This window comes from Citrus clementina, unplaced genomic scaffold, assembly GCF_000493195.1.
Source record: "Citrus clementina cultivar Clemenules unplaced genomic scaffold, Citrus_clementina_v1.0 scaffold_5, whole genome shotgun sequence".
Lineage (NCBI taxonomy): Eukaryota > Viridiplantae > Streptophyta > Magnoliopsida > Sapindales > Rutaceae > Citrus > Citrus x clementina.
Window position 1 is genome coordinate 23,986,447 of NW_006262201.1, and position 14,044 is coordinate 24,000,490.

A 14,044-nucleotide genomic window follows, 5' to 3' on the forward strand; every position below is an offset into this window, starting at 1 on the left:
TTTTAATCTCTATCTATCTTTATTTTTCTTAGTAGGTAATAACTTGATTATGTATACAAAGACAAGTATATGCATATCTGAAAGAAAAACTTGGCGTAAGTAAATAAATTTCACCGAATAATCTTTCCTAAAATAACTTAGTTTATATTTAGATCAAATTCTTATCTTATGAGAATTCATTGTTTTCTCAAATTTTGTAGATTTTAAAGTGTTTTAGAATGGAGAAAAAAACTAAGAAAACAACATAGGTTAGTTTAATCAGATAAGTTTTATTTTTAATATAATTTAAAATATAAAGAATAAATTTATAAATATAAAATAAGTGGAATTTCATAAGAGATATAGAGGAGTGCGAATAGCGCCACTCTTTTATTTAACTCATTAACAATAACAAAGGCAGCAGTTTTTCTTTTTTTTTAATCTTTTTTCCCCCAGAAACGACACTTTTCATTGATTGGAAAGCAAAGAACAAACGAAAGCTGCTTTTCTTCCAGCCAAACAATCTCAATTTAAACTATTAATTGGAAGTTTTAACTAAGGCACCAAATTAAAATAAATAAATAAAATTACTTAAGGCACAATCCTGTGACTTTTTAGCCTACCAATCCAAGTGACGAAGGAATTCTTAGAATTCCTGAAACCCAAGAACCCGTGCTCCTTACTCTTGTTCATGCTAACTAAATAACCCGCACCAATATTCAACCCCATATCTGCATATGACCAAACAGCAACCTCATTCAATTTCGTTGGCTGAAGCTGATTCTCTCTCACAATCTCCTCCCACACACTTTCTTTACCTTTCATAAATTCCCCCAATCTCATCCTCTCACTATCCTTTTCATCTCCAAACCCATAATTCTCAATCTCAAACTGCTCAGCCAACGCTTTCCATAAATGCTTCCACTTAAAAACATCTCCATTGGTACAATTGAAAGCTTCGTTTCTTGCATTAGCATCAACTGCCGCCCAAATTTGCTGCTCCGCAATCAAATCTGCATCCGAATATTCTGAGAAGCCTTCCCAAGTTTCTTTCGTCCCAGGAAATAGTAAAGGAATGCCTTCATGTTTACAGATAGCAGCGTACATGCAGAGAGTGGCTATAATATTCATCAAACTATAAGGTGAAAACCCAAATATTCCGAAAGGTCGATGTATGGACCAAGTCAGGCCCTCTCTTTTCTCAACTTCTTCAAACAATATGTCTTCTTGATTATAGTAAAAAAGTGGTATGTTTAACCTTGGCAAATCCTCAGTAAAAGGCGGATCGTACGGTATCTTGCCGATACAGTCGAATGGTCCCAGGTAATGTTTGCCTCCCGTTTGGAGACAGATGTGGCGGAGATTAGGCGCGTTCGGGATTATAGAACGGAGCACGTTACGGAACATGGAGCCGTTTATCTGGCAATTCTCTACTTCAGTGGGACGGCTGGCCCACGTCACGTAGAAGATGTGGGTGACGTCAGTGAGTTTTGAGAGCTTGGCTTGTGTCTCTTCCTGGTCGGAAATGTCGCATTGGATGTACTCAATCGGGTGATTGGCATTCCAGTCGGGCCTGGGGCGTCGGGCCACTCCGTAGACTTTCCAAGGGCCACCAGGAGTATCGGATCGGGGCAATATCTCTGCTAGGCTGTTGCCTACAATTCCTGTCACTCCTAGTATAAGTCCCACAAGCTGGTAGTCTCGAGGTCTCTTATCTTCATCCAATTTCTTCTTCACAAATAAAAAATATTGAGTACTTGAAAAATGATGATATTTAAACAGAAAAACCGAAGTTCATTTTTAACATATAAAATATGAACATGTATGTACATTAATTTATCAAGTACAGACTTAAGAGAGAGTTAATCCTATTCTTTACCTTAGGAGCGTCGATAGCACTTGCCCACCACCACCAGCTCATTCTGAAAAAAAAAAAAAAAAAAAAAAAAAAAAAAAGGGATGATGAGTTTGGTTTTTGCTTCTGCTTTTATAGGGACCATAGCGAACAAAGGTAAGAGTCGAATGATCGCGAGCGGCGAGTGACATGCGCGGCAGAATCTGGATCACTCACTGATGTTGTATTATTGAGAGATCAAAGATATAATGTGTGGTGAAAAGTGAAGGCACATCTCGGTGGGACCTGCTACAACAACCACGCGATCCTTATCGTACGGGTACTTGACATTTTGCTAAGCCACTGCTACTTTTTAGGGCAGTGACGTTAAGGTCTCTCCAAATTATATTTAATATTTAATCTAATTTATAACGAGGCTAAATTTATTAACTGACCTATTTTAATTCTATTATATTGTCATTTATTTATAGAGGAAAGGATAGTGAGCCCCTAATATTTGAGAAAAGAGATATAAAATTCATTAATATTTTAAAAAATACATACAATCCCATTTTTATTATTAAATTTCATTTGTTTTGTAGTAATTTTATTTTTAATTTATAATTATAATTATACCCCTATAATAAATAATTCAATATATTGACTTAAGACATATCATGAGTATAATGAAATTAATAATTTTTTATTTAAAACTTAAAATTTATATGTAATTACTTTTTGCACAAATTATTCACTCTAAATTACAAACATACATTTCCCAATGATAAATTTGATTTTAATTTTACCTATTATTATCATTTTTATCATCCTATCATTGGGAATGGTATTTAATAATTTAGAGTAAATAATTTGGACAAAAGGTAATTACAACTCAATTTTAAGTTTTAAATAAAAAGTTGTTGATTTCATTATATACGTTATCAATGACATGTCTTAAGTCAATATTTCAATTATTTATTATTAAAAAAATAATTAATAATAAAAATGAGGGTTATATTTTTTTTTTAAATATTAAAGAGTTTTATATCTTTTTTCCCAAACATTAAGGGATTCACGGTCATTTTCTCTTATTTTTATAAAAGTCTTATTATAAATTGCAATAAATGTAATTTAAAAAAATATATATATATATATATATATATAATGTTGATTTTGTTATCCGTACAGAAGCTATTAACTCGAAACTGCCAAAAAAACGACCCCACTGGCTGCTTTTTCATCATATCCAACAAGGTCTCGTCTAAAGCTTATCACATGTTTGATTTCAGTTTGTGAAGATAAATTTAGATTTATACAAGGGATACTATAATTTTTTTAGCGGAATTTTTTACATATTAGGTCAGTATTAAAGTTTCATGAAAATTATATTTTATTACCTAATATTTATATTGTTATCACTTTACCATCAAAACTCTAATATAGTTAAAAATTAGCCGATGTCATAACCGAAACATTGCATTGGATGTACTCAATGGGGTTGATTGGCATTCCAGTCGGGCCACTCCGTTGACCTTCCAAGGGCCACCAGGAGTATCCGATCGGGGCAATATTCAGCTAAGCTGTTGCCTACAATTCTTGTCACGCCTAGTATACGTCCCACATTCTGGTAATCTGGAGGTGGCTTGCCATCAATTTCTTCTGTACTAGTGAAAATTAAACAAACATTTTTAAAATATGAGCAGTTACATGTCCATAAACTTAACTAGAGAGTTGATGTTTACCTTAGGAGCGCCAATATCACTTGCCCAGCTCCAGCTCCAGCTCCAGCTCTTCTTTTGGTGATTTTGGAAAATTGATGATAGGTTTGGTTTCTGCTTCTGCTATATAGAGAGGAGTTGTTCTCATATCCGGAAATACGAGTTGACAAGTATGTGAATAGACTTTCATTGTATTTTCAAATAGTTTATGTTATTATAATTTTTCCTAAAGAAGAGGCTGCTTATACATAAACAATTATACAAACGCTTTCTAGAAGGTAATTCTATTCACTCGAAGTTAAATTATGTGATCGATATTGAAGGATCTATTATCATAATGTGTGGTGAAATGAGGTTCTGGCTAAAGTCCAAGCTTCGTACTATCCCCTCCAGTCAATTTTGCATGCCAGCAGTTTTCAAGCTCGGTGCCAACTCAAATAATATGTTGGCTAATGGCCTGTGTCGGTGACCATTGCAATAAAATCGCCATATGTTTATTACGGAAGCTTCCGTACGTGGACCAGTTTTAAACCTAAAATCAAGGGAGCTGCTAAGTTACAGTTGTTGTAACTCCTTCAAAAATTATGCGAGTCCCATCACTTGTTACCACATTTTATATGATTTTGAAGAGACTGTAAGTTACAGTAAATGTAACTTAGTAAAATCCTAAAATCAAATACATGTTTCTTAATTTTTAAAATTGCTTATGGCACAGTAGTCCTATAACTTTTCAACTTTCAGTATCAGTTTTGGAACAAAAAGAGATACTTAGATTCAGTATCAAACTTATGATTTTACTAATCTTTTAGAAGTATATGATTTGATAGTTATTGGATAAAAATATAAAACTAAGTGAGTCTTAACCATAAGTTGTCATACATACACATGTGGTAGAAGATTATGAATAGCTAAGTACAAATCAACTCAGAACTAAATCCAAAACCCATAAAGAGTTTTAATTTGTAATTTGCAGTAAGTTATACAAATTACTTGGGGTTGCTAACCTCACTCCCTCCTGGCAAACATCATAAAAAATAATCAAAAGAGAGACATCGCATTTATGTTGTGTTTACTTACCGGATTAAAGAGTCGGAATCCACAATCAGAAGGATTAACAGCGTTTACTTTGTAAAATGGAGTCGGGAATCAGAATTGTGGGGCCCACCATAATTTGGGAATGAGTCTTTGGGAATGAGGAATGGGAGACTCATTCCCAAGGGGAGGGTTGGGAATTAGTATCCCATTCCTGGGATTAACTATTTTGCCCTCCCCAAAATTAAAAATGCCCACTTTGTCCTAATTTATAATTAATTAATATTAATTAATTAATTAATATATTATTATCAATCATTATTGATAATTATAGTTTTTGGATAAATTATCACAATAATTGATATATTATTATTATAATTAATTAATATACTATTTAATAAATATTAATATTTTTATTATAATTAATTCATATATTATTATTAACTAATTAATATAATATATCACTATTAATTAATATATTAATATATTATTAACAATAATTATTAATAATTATAATTTTTGAATAAATAATCACAATAATTAATATATTATTATAATAATTTCTTCTTCACAAACAAAAACAATAAGTATTTAAAAAATAATGATGTTTAAATTAGAAAAAAAAAACCCTAGTAAATTAACATTATTTCTATCATTGTTCATTTTTCACATTTAAAAGTGGTACATAAACTTATCAAGTACAGACTTGGAGAGAGTTAGTCTTATTCTTACCTTAGGAGCGTCAACAGCACCTGCCCACCACCGCCGGCTCATTTTACAGAAGATGGATAATGAATTTTGTTTTTGCTTCTACTTGTGTAGGAACCAGACCTAACAAAGCAGCGAATCGAACGACCGTGTCGTGGCAGAATCTGGATCACTCGCTGATGATAAATTATCGAAAGATCAAATACACAATGTGTGGTGAAAAGTGAAGGACAGTGTCGGTGGGCCTGCTGCAACAACTACGCGACCCTTGTCTTACAGGGATTTGACTTTGCTAGGCCACCGCTGCTTCTATGGGCATTGATGTTGATTAGGATGTTAATATTCTTATCATACAGAAGCTATTAAATGGAATCTGCTAAAAACGTTGATTCCGCACTGAGTTGTCTTAGGCTCAATTTCTCATACATTTATATTCACTATCGACTAATTGTACTTTTTAAAAAAGATGTTTGATTTCAGTTTATGAAGATAAATTTAGATTATACTAATAGTTTTATGAGGCATTATTGAATTAGATTGTTGGCAGCTGGGCTCCTAGCCACGGGCACCAATGGACTATGGGTGCACCAGTTTGAGTCCAACCTTCAGCTAGGATTCAATTCCTCCTCTACACAGTAATAAAATGGATATAATCCTGCAAAATTGGAGAGCCAATTTCTAATTGTAACATATAAATGCTTTAAAAAAATTTAAATTAGATCGTTGGTGTTTTATCATCTATTCGGTAACGAATAGAAAAATTTGTGTGAGATCGGTTGAGCCATTATTGTCCTTCTATTTGATGGAGTAATGGACTTTAATTGTGGTAAGATGGTAGGTCAATCTCACACAAGTGTTTATTTAATTTTTTAATTAATTAACTTAATGATAATTCAGTTCCCCTATGACCCATATAAACGGGATTTGAATCCAAAATCTCTTTTTTTAAAGGGATGCATGATATTTTGCTTTCCTTAAATTATAGAATGCATGGTTGTCAGACGTGTGTTAAATATCGATTTAGATTATAATCAACTTTTGTCAGTACAATAATAAGTTAATGAATATTGTTTCAGGTCAACAATTCACACTTTTTATTTAATTCATTTCTTTTTAATTTAACTCACTAAATAAAGGGAGGTAGCATCTTTATCTTCCCTTTATTCCTTTTATTTTTTTGACCTTTTTTAACCCCTCCAATGAAACTTCATCGGTTAAGGAAGCAAAGATCAAACATAAGCTGGAATTTCTTCCCGGCAACAATCACAGATCGAATTGCTAACTGAAGATTTGGCCAATTTTGTTGAAAAGTCAAGTCAAAACCATGTGGTGGCAACACTCTTTGCACACGGTTTGGACGCGTTTTGAACGCAGTTTTTCTTGATATTTGTTTCATAAATAGTGCCAACATTTTTCCTATAAATAGCTAAGCATTCTTCATTTGTTTAGCATCCCAAAATTGTTAAGCTTATAAGTTTATAAGCTTTTGAGAGAAGTGAGAGAAGTGTGTCTGGGAAATTTATCTTTCCTGCAGAGTGTGAGAGCATTGGGTATATTTGAGTTATGAGAAAGTGAGTTTTCTTTACTCAAATATTTGTACTCTATTAATTGTTAAATAAACAATTATTCTTTCTTGCCTCCGTGGATGTAGGTTTAATTACCGAACCACGTAAAATTTGTGTCCTTTATTTTTCAGTAATTATTTGGTGCGCTTAATTCCGCATTCCGCGCACAACAAGTGGTATCAGAGCCGACGGTTCGTACTTGGGGGATACGATACTATTCACGTATACGGTACTGTTCACATACAGTATTGTTCACGAATACGGTGGAGACGACCATTTGTACTTGGGAGACAATCTATTATAAGTAGTGTGTATTTTTGCATGTCTAGGAAAGTTCTGTCAACAAAGGCGATAAGAGTCTAAGGATTCTGGATTTTAATTGGGACCAAGTTCCCGTCCAGTTTCCTGGGAACTTTCCTGATGCATTTATTCACGCGAAATTAACATCATAGAGGTTGTTTTTCAAGTGGAAATAGTTCATTGAGAAAATGGTAGAAGGTGAAACTTCCAGAATTGGGGAGAGATCTACCAAGACTATTTCAGGAGACACTTCAGGTGGGTCACGAGATTGGTCAAATCGCTATTTAGCACCTGTTATAGGAGGCTAGAAGATCGATGTTGAAAAGTTTGATGGGAAAATCAACTTCGGCATGTGGAGGCGCGAAGTTATGGATGCCCTTATTCAAATCGAACTCGATGTTGTTCTGAAAAATAAAAGACACTTGTATGATGAAGAAATTTGGGATCGTATGAATGAGAAAGCTTATGGTCAGATCAGATCTTGTTTGACCAAGGAGGTGAAATACTTGGTGAAAGATGAGGAGTGTGCGGTGACTTTGTGGCGTACATTGGAGGAGAAGTACCTGCTGAAAAGTCCTGAAAATTGCCTTCATGCAATGAGCCAAGTATATGGCTTTTGAATGAAGCACAGGGTGTCAATGCACGACTATGTCTCAAGATTTGAAAAGTTACTTGCTGATTTGAAGAATATTGATGAAGATATTAAGGATGAAGTCAACGCTATGATTCTGTTACACTCACTACCAGAGGAATATAGCCATTTTGTGACTACCTTGATATATGAGAAGAGTGTGATCGTCTTCAAAGATGTTTGCACAGTATTGACTAACTTAGAGATTCGGAATAATGATAAAAATTCTGAACGAGCATCGTCTGAAGCTTTGGTGAGTAGAGATTGGGCGATGGAGAAAAAGAAGAAGCGTGGTGGAAAGAATTCTCGATCCAAATCGAGAAGCAGAAATATAGCTCGAGACGAGTGTGCCTTTTGTCATGAAAAGGGCCATTGGAGGAAAGATTGTCCAAAGGCTCAAAAGAGATATGAGAAGAAACCAGCAGCAGCAAACATGGCACGGAAAGATGAGGGCTCTGATTATTCACTAAGTATTACTCCTACAGCATACGTGGCTAGTTCGAGCGAGTGGATACTTGATACTGGAGTAACCTATCATTTGTGTCCCATTAAGAAATGGTTTACGGATTTTCGTAATCTGGAATCTGGTGCAGTTGTGATAGGGAATAATCAACCTTGTCACACAATAGGGATAGGAACAATTCGGCTCAAAATGTTTGATAGAATGGTTAGAGAACTCAAAGAGGTTAGATTTGTTCCAGCTTTAAAGAAAAATCTAATTTCTGTGGGTGCTTTGGAAGCTAAAGGCTACAAGGTTACCATTGAAGATGACACAATGAAGTTTACACATGGGGCTATAGTGATTCTGCAAGGGGTTCGGCATCACAATCTGTACTATTTGAAGGGAGGTACAACTAATAAAGCAAATGTTGTTGAGGCGCACAGTGACACCACTAAGCTATGGCATGTACGACTGGGACATGCTGGAGAGAAGTCTTTGCAAACTCTGATGAGGCATGAACTCTTAAAAAGTACCAAAACCTGTAAATTAAATTTTTGTGAGCATTGTGTAGTAGGCAAGAAATCAAGGGTCAAGTTTGGTACAGCTAATCACGATACTCGTGAGATCCTTGAATATGTTCATAGTGATGTATGAGGACCAACCAAGACTGCATCAATTGGTGGAAGCCATTATTTTGTTACTTTTGTTGATGATTTCTCTAGACGTGTGTGGGTGTACACCATGCGAGCAAAGGATGAGGTTCTAGAGATTTTCGTGAAATAGAAGAAATTGGTGGAGACTCAAACTGGCAGAAAGATCAAAGTATTACGATCTAATAATGGAGGTGAATATACTTCTGATCCATTCTTGCAAGTATGGTAGAACGAGGGTATTAAAAGACATTTCACGGTGAGACATACTTTGCAACAGAACGGTGTGGCTGAGCGTATGAATCGTACTTTATTAGAGAAGGTACGGTGTATGCTATCTAATGCTGGTTTAGATAAAAAGTTTTGGGCTGAAGCTGTGAGCTACACAAGTCATTTGGTAAATCAGTTGCCTTCTGCTGCAATTGGAGGTAAAACTCCTATGGAAATGTGGTCTGGAAAGCATGCACAAGACTATGATTCCCTTCGTATATTCGGGTGTCCAGCTTATTATCATGTCAAAAATGGTAAACTGGATCCTCGTGCTAGAAAAGCTATTTTTGTGGGATTCAAAGGTGGAGTAAAGGGCTTCAAACTTTGAGATCTCGAAGATAAAAAGTTTGTGTGTAGTAGAGATGTCACATTTGATGAAGCTTCAATGATGAAAGCTTCAAGTTCTCAGCAGGTGGAGAACAAGACCAAATAGGTATTGCAGGGGGTGGAATTTGATGCAACTCTATATGTACCAGTTAGTTCTACATCAAAAAAGGGTTCAACTATGGAGGTGACACCTAGAGTTGAAGAAGAGGTTGTTTCTTCTGATGTCCCACAAAATGAAGAAACAATTGATGATGTAAATAATGATGATTTTATAGCAACAAAGAGACCAATAAGAGAGATAAAGAAACCCGGATGGCTTACTAAAGATATGGTAGTAGCCTATGCACTTCCAGTTATTGATTATGACATCCCCAACACTTTCGGTGAAGCATTACGCAACAGTGAAAGTGATCAGTGGAAGTTAGCCATCGAGGAAGAGATGAAATCTCTCCATCAAAACCAGACTTGAGAACTTATAAAGTTACCAAAGGGGAAAAGGGCTATTGGCAATAAATGGGTCTACACCAAAAAGTAAGGATCTCCGAATCAAACAACTCCTCGATACAAGGCAAGGCTTGTGGCAAAAGGTTTTGCTCAAAAGGAAGGTATTGACTACAATGAAGTTTTCTCTCCAGTTGTAAAACATACTTCCATTCCTATCATACTTGCCTTAGTTACAGAATATGAGTTAGAGTTGGCTCAATTGGATGTTAAGACGGCGTTCTTACATGGAGATTTAGAGGAGGAAATCTATATGATTCAGCCTTGTGGTTTCAAAGTCGCTGGAAAGGAGAATCATGTGTGTAGATTGATTAAATCTTTGTACGGACTGAAGCAATCGCCAAGGCAATGATACCAAAGATTTGATCAATTTATACAATGGCAGAAATTCACCAGAAGTAAACACGATCATTGTGTTTACTTTAGAAGACTATCAGATGGAGTTTTCATCTATTTGTTACTCTATGTCGACGATATGTTTATAGCTTCGAAGAATAGAAATGAGATCGAAAGATTAAAGAAGCAGTTGGCTTCTGAGTTCGAGATGAAAGACTTAGGTGATGCACAGAGAATACTTGGAATGGAGATTCGTAGAGACAAGAAGAATGGGAGCGTATGGTTAACTCAAAAGTCTTATTTGAAGAAAGTGCTAGAAAAATTTGGTATGGATGACAAAACTAAACCAGTATGTACAGCTCTAACTCCTCATTTCAAATTAAGTTCTTCCTAATGTCCTACATCTCAACAGGAGCGTGATTACATGGCTCGTGTTCCATATACTAGTGTTGTGGGTAGTCTTATATATGCTATGGTATGCACAAGGTCTGATATATCTCAAGCAGTGAGCATGGTTAGTAGATACATGCACAATCCGGGTAAAAATCATTGGCTTGTGGTAAAGTGGATTCTCCGATATCTGTATGGGACAGTTGATGTTGGGTTATTGTTCAAGAAGGATTATGGTCAATAATGTGTTGGGTATTGTGATTCTATTTTCGCTGGAGACCTAGATAAGCGAAGATCAACAACGGGCTACGTATTCACATTGGGTGGAAGTCTGGTTAGCTGGAGGTCGATTTTACAATCGACAATTGCTATGTCCTCTACGGAAGCAGAGTATATGGCAGCAACTGAGGCTGTCAAGGAGGCTATATGGTTGAGAGGCTTGTTGGGTGATTTTGGAAAGATCCAAAAGAACATTAATGTCTTTTGTGATAACCAAAGTGCGATATTCCTTGCAAAGAATCAGATGTATCATTCTCGGACGAAGCACATAAATGTGAAATATCATTATGTGAGGAAGATTATCGAGAGCGGTGATGTGTTATTAAAGAAGATCGATACTAGAGATAACCCATCAGACATGTTGACAAAGGTGATTTCGGGAATTAAGTTTCAACATTGCTTGAAATTAATTCAGATCCTTCGATTATGTTGAGGCGTTTTCTTGGGAAACAGGAACTACGGTAGGCTTGATCCCAACCTTTGGGTACGTAGGTAGTCGGATAGATGCAGCCAATGTGGATTCCTTTTGAGGATCATGTGAGGGATGAAATTTGGAAGATCATTGTCAATCGGCTCAGATTTGGATAAATTTTTGCCGAGATAGAGATTTGTTGAAAAGTCAAGTCAAAACCATGTGGTGGCAACACTCTTTGCACACGGTTTGGACGCGTTTTGAACGCGGTTTTTCTTGATATTTGTTTCATGAATGGTGCCAACATTTTTCCTATAAATAGCTAAGCATTCTTCATTTGTTTAGCATCCCAAAATTGTTAAGCTTATAAGTTTCTAAGCTTTTGAGAGAAGTGAGAGAAGTGTGTCTGGGGAATTTATCTTTCCTGCAGAGTGTGAGAGTACTGGGTATATTTGGGTTATGGGAAAGTGAGTTTTCTTTACTCAAATATTTGTACTCTATTAATTGTTAAATAAACAATTATTCTTTCTTGCCTCCGTGGATGTAGGTTTAATTACCGAACCACGTAAATTTTGTGTCCTTTATTTTTCAGTAATTAGTTGGTGCGCTTGATTCTGCATTCCGCGCACAACAAATTTGTGAGCTTCATTGTCACATAATCTTGGAATTGACTCTAAACCGTTGTTTATCTCCTTGCCTTTGGAAGTAATTACTAGGGATGGCAATTGTACCCGCAAACCCGCCCAAACCCACCCGCCAAAACCCGCCCGTTGCGGGCGGGTTTAGTATTATAAATTAAAACCCGCACATGGATGCGGGTGGGTTTGGTATTAACCTTATATCCAGTGGATACCCGCATGGATATCCACCAAACCCGCAATATTTTTTTTCAAATATTTTTAATTTAATTTAAATATAAAAATGTATAAAGAAAATAATGTCATTAATCAAATTACCAAATAGACAAAGGCTCAAAGTTGTGTATGTGTGTATGTGGCCCATCTCTTATTCTAAAGTCATAACCTAAAGAAAACTAAAGGTATTTCCCTTCGAATTAGTATTTGAAAATATTAATCTTAATTATTATTATAGGCATTGTGTTGTATGGGTGCTTATGGTGGTGAATGAAATGAATATCTTCTCTTGGATCTTATTTTAAATGATAATATGAAATGTAATTATTATTTTTAGATACTAGTTTGTGTTTTTTAAATAGATTTGTGTAATTTATACTTAAATTTGAGAATTTGTATTGAATTGATGTGGAAATTTTAATTTTTCATTGACATTGTTTAAATATAAAATTGAGTATGCTATATGGAATTTGAGGTTACTATTATAAATTTATATATTAAATATTTGTGATTTTAAATACGGAAACCCGCAAAAAATCCGCCGGATACCATTGCGGGTTTGGTAATTGTTAAAACCCGTTGCGGGTGGGTTTTTTAAAAAAAATTAAAATCCGCTGTGGGTTGCGGGTGGGTTTGGTAATTTAAATTTTGTGCGGGTTTGGGTTTGGTAATGACAAATCCGCTGCGGGCGGTGCCCATTGCCATCCCTAGTAATTACAGTATGAATTGGTAATACGTTATTAGGGACACATGAAGATTCACGGATGACATAACATCACCACCAAGGCAAGTAAGGCACGGTAGTCCTGTAACTTTTCAGCTTTCAGTATCAGTTTTGAGATAAGATAAGAAAGAAAAGTCATTTAATCATATCATTGTAATTTTTAGCAAATACATAATTTTTTTGGAAGTGCTAAATCTCACTCTACCGGGCAAAACTTTATGGAAATAATTGAAAGAGAGACGTGGAAATTAATTTTGAGGTTTTTTCTCAGTTGATTGTTTTGCTTCTTGAAGGGTGATCATAACTTAGTGGGCTAAAGGAGTATTTAATGTACTCTAATTATTGACGCATTTGACTTGTTTTAGAACGCAACAATTGACATGACTCTAGAAGCCAAAACATCGATAGTATTTGTACTGTCGTTACCAGGTGTAAACAAACATACGATTGAACGCGACATGCACATATATGTTGATAGGGTTAAGCAAATAGTTTAATATGCTAATTCATCCTCTCATCGTTGACGGAAAAATCTTAGTATTTTATCTAATTGATTACAGAGTTGTGGTCCTTTCGTACCATCCTCAAGGCTGTTATTAGTATCTATTAATGAGTGACGCGTTAATTTATATAAAAATCATTTTTTTTTCCATAATACTTTTAGGTGGTGTTTGGTTTTAAGAAAGGGGAGGAGAGGAAAAGAGTAGAATGGAGGGGAAATGAGAAGAGAGGAGTAGAAGAGAGTAGTGAAATTAAATTTCATTGTTTGGTTTGACATAAAATTTGATAGGGAAAGGAATTGTAATTTTTTTCTTTGGATAAATTTATCCTTTACCTTAAATACTAAATTACCTATATTAGTAATAAAATATAATTTAATATTAATACCCAATTTTTTTAATTTCAAAAAATTCTAAAACAATTCATGATTTATATTTAATATAAAATATAAAATAATTTAATATACTAAACTATTTAATATAATTTAATATGAATAAAAGCTGGACAGCATAAGTCAACGCCGGCCAACGGCAGCCGGTGACTTTTCAATGGAAGTCCGGTGAAGTTCCGGCGGCACTCGGCGAAGTTCCG

General features: G+C 35.1%; 1 protein-coding gene across 2 annotated transcripts; it reads right to left on the reverse strand.

The window, feature by feature from the left end:
* Window positions 1–249: 249 nt before the first annotated feature.
* LOC18041176 (3-oxo-Delta(4,5)-steroid 5-beta-reductase) lies at window positions 250–1,904 on the reverse strand. 2 transcript variants are annotated; one of them, XM_006432461.2, is made up of 2 exons: window positions 1,859–1,904; window positions 250–1,707 (listed from the first exon to the last, which is right to left on the reverse strand). In XM_006432461.2, the coding sequence occupies exons 1-2, from the start codon at window positions 1,898–1,900 to the stop codon at window positions 571–573; spliced, it is 1,179 nt and encodes a 392-aa protein (XP_006432524.1). In that variant the 5' UTR covers window positions 1,901–1,904; the 3' UTR covers window positions 250–570. The 2 variants fall into 2 exon arrangements, with proteins under 2 accessions (XP_006432524.1, XP_024040640.1); XM_024184872.1 differs by having other exon boundaries at window positions 250–1,710.
* Between the last annotated feature and the right edge of the window lie 12,140 nt (window positions 1,905–14,044).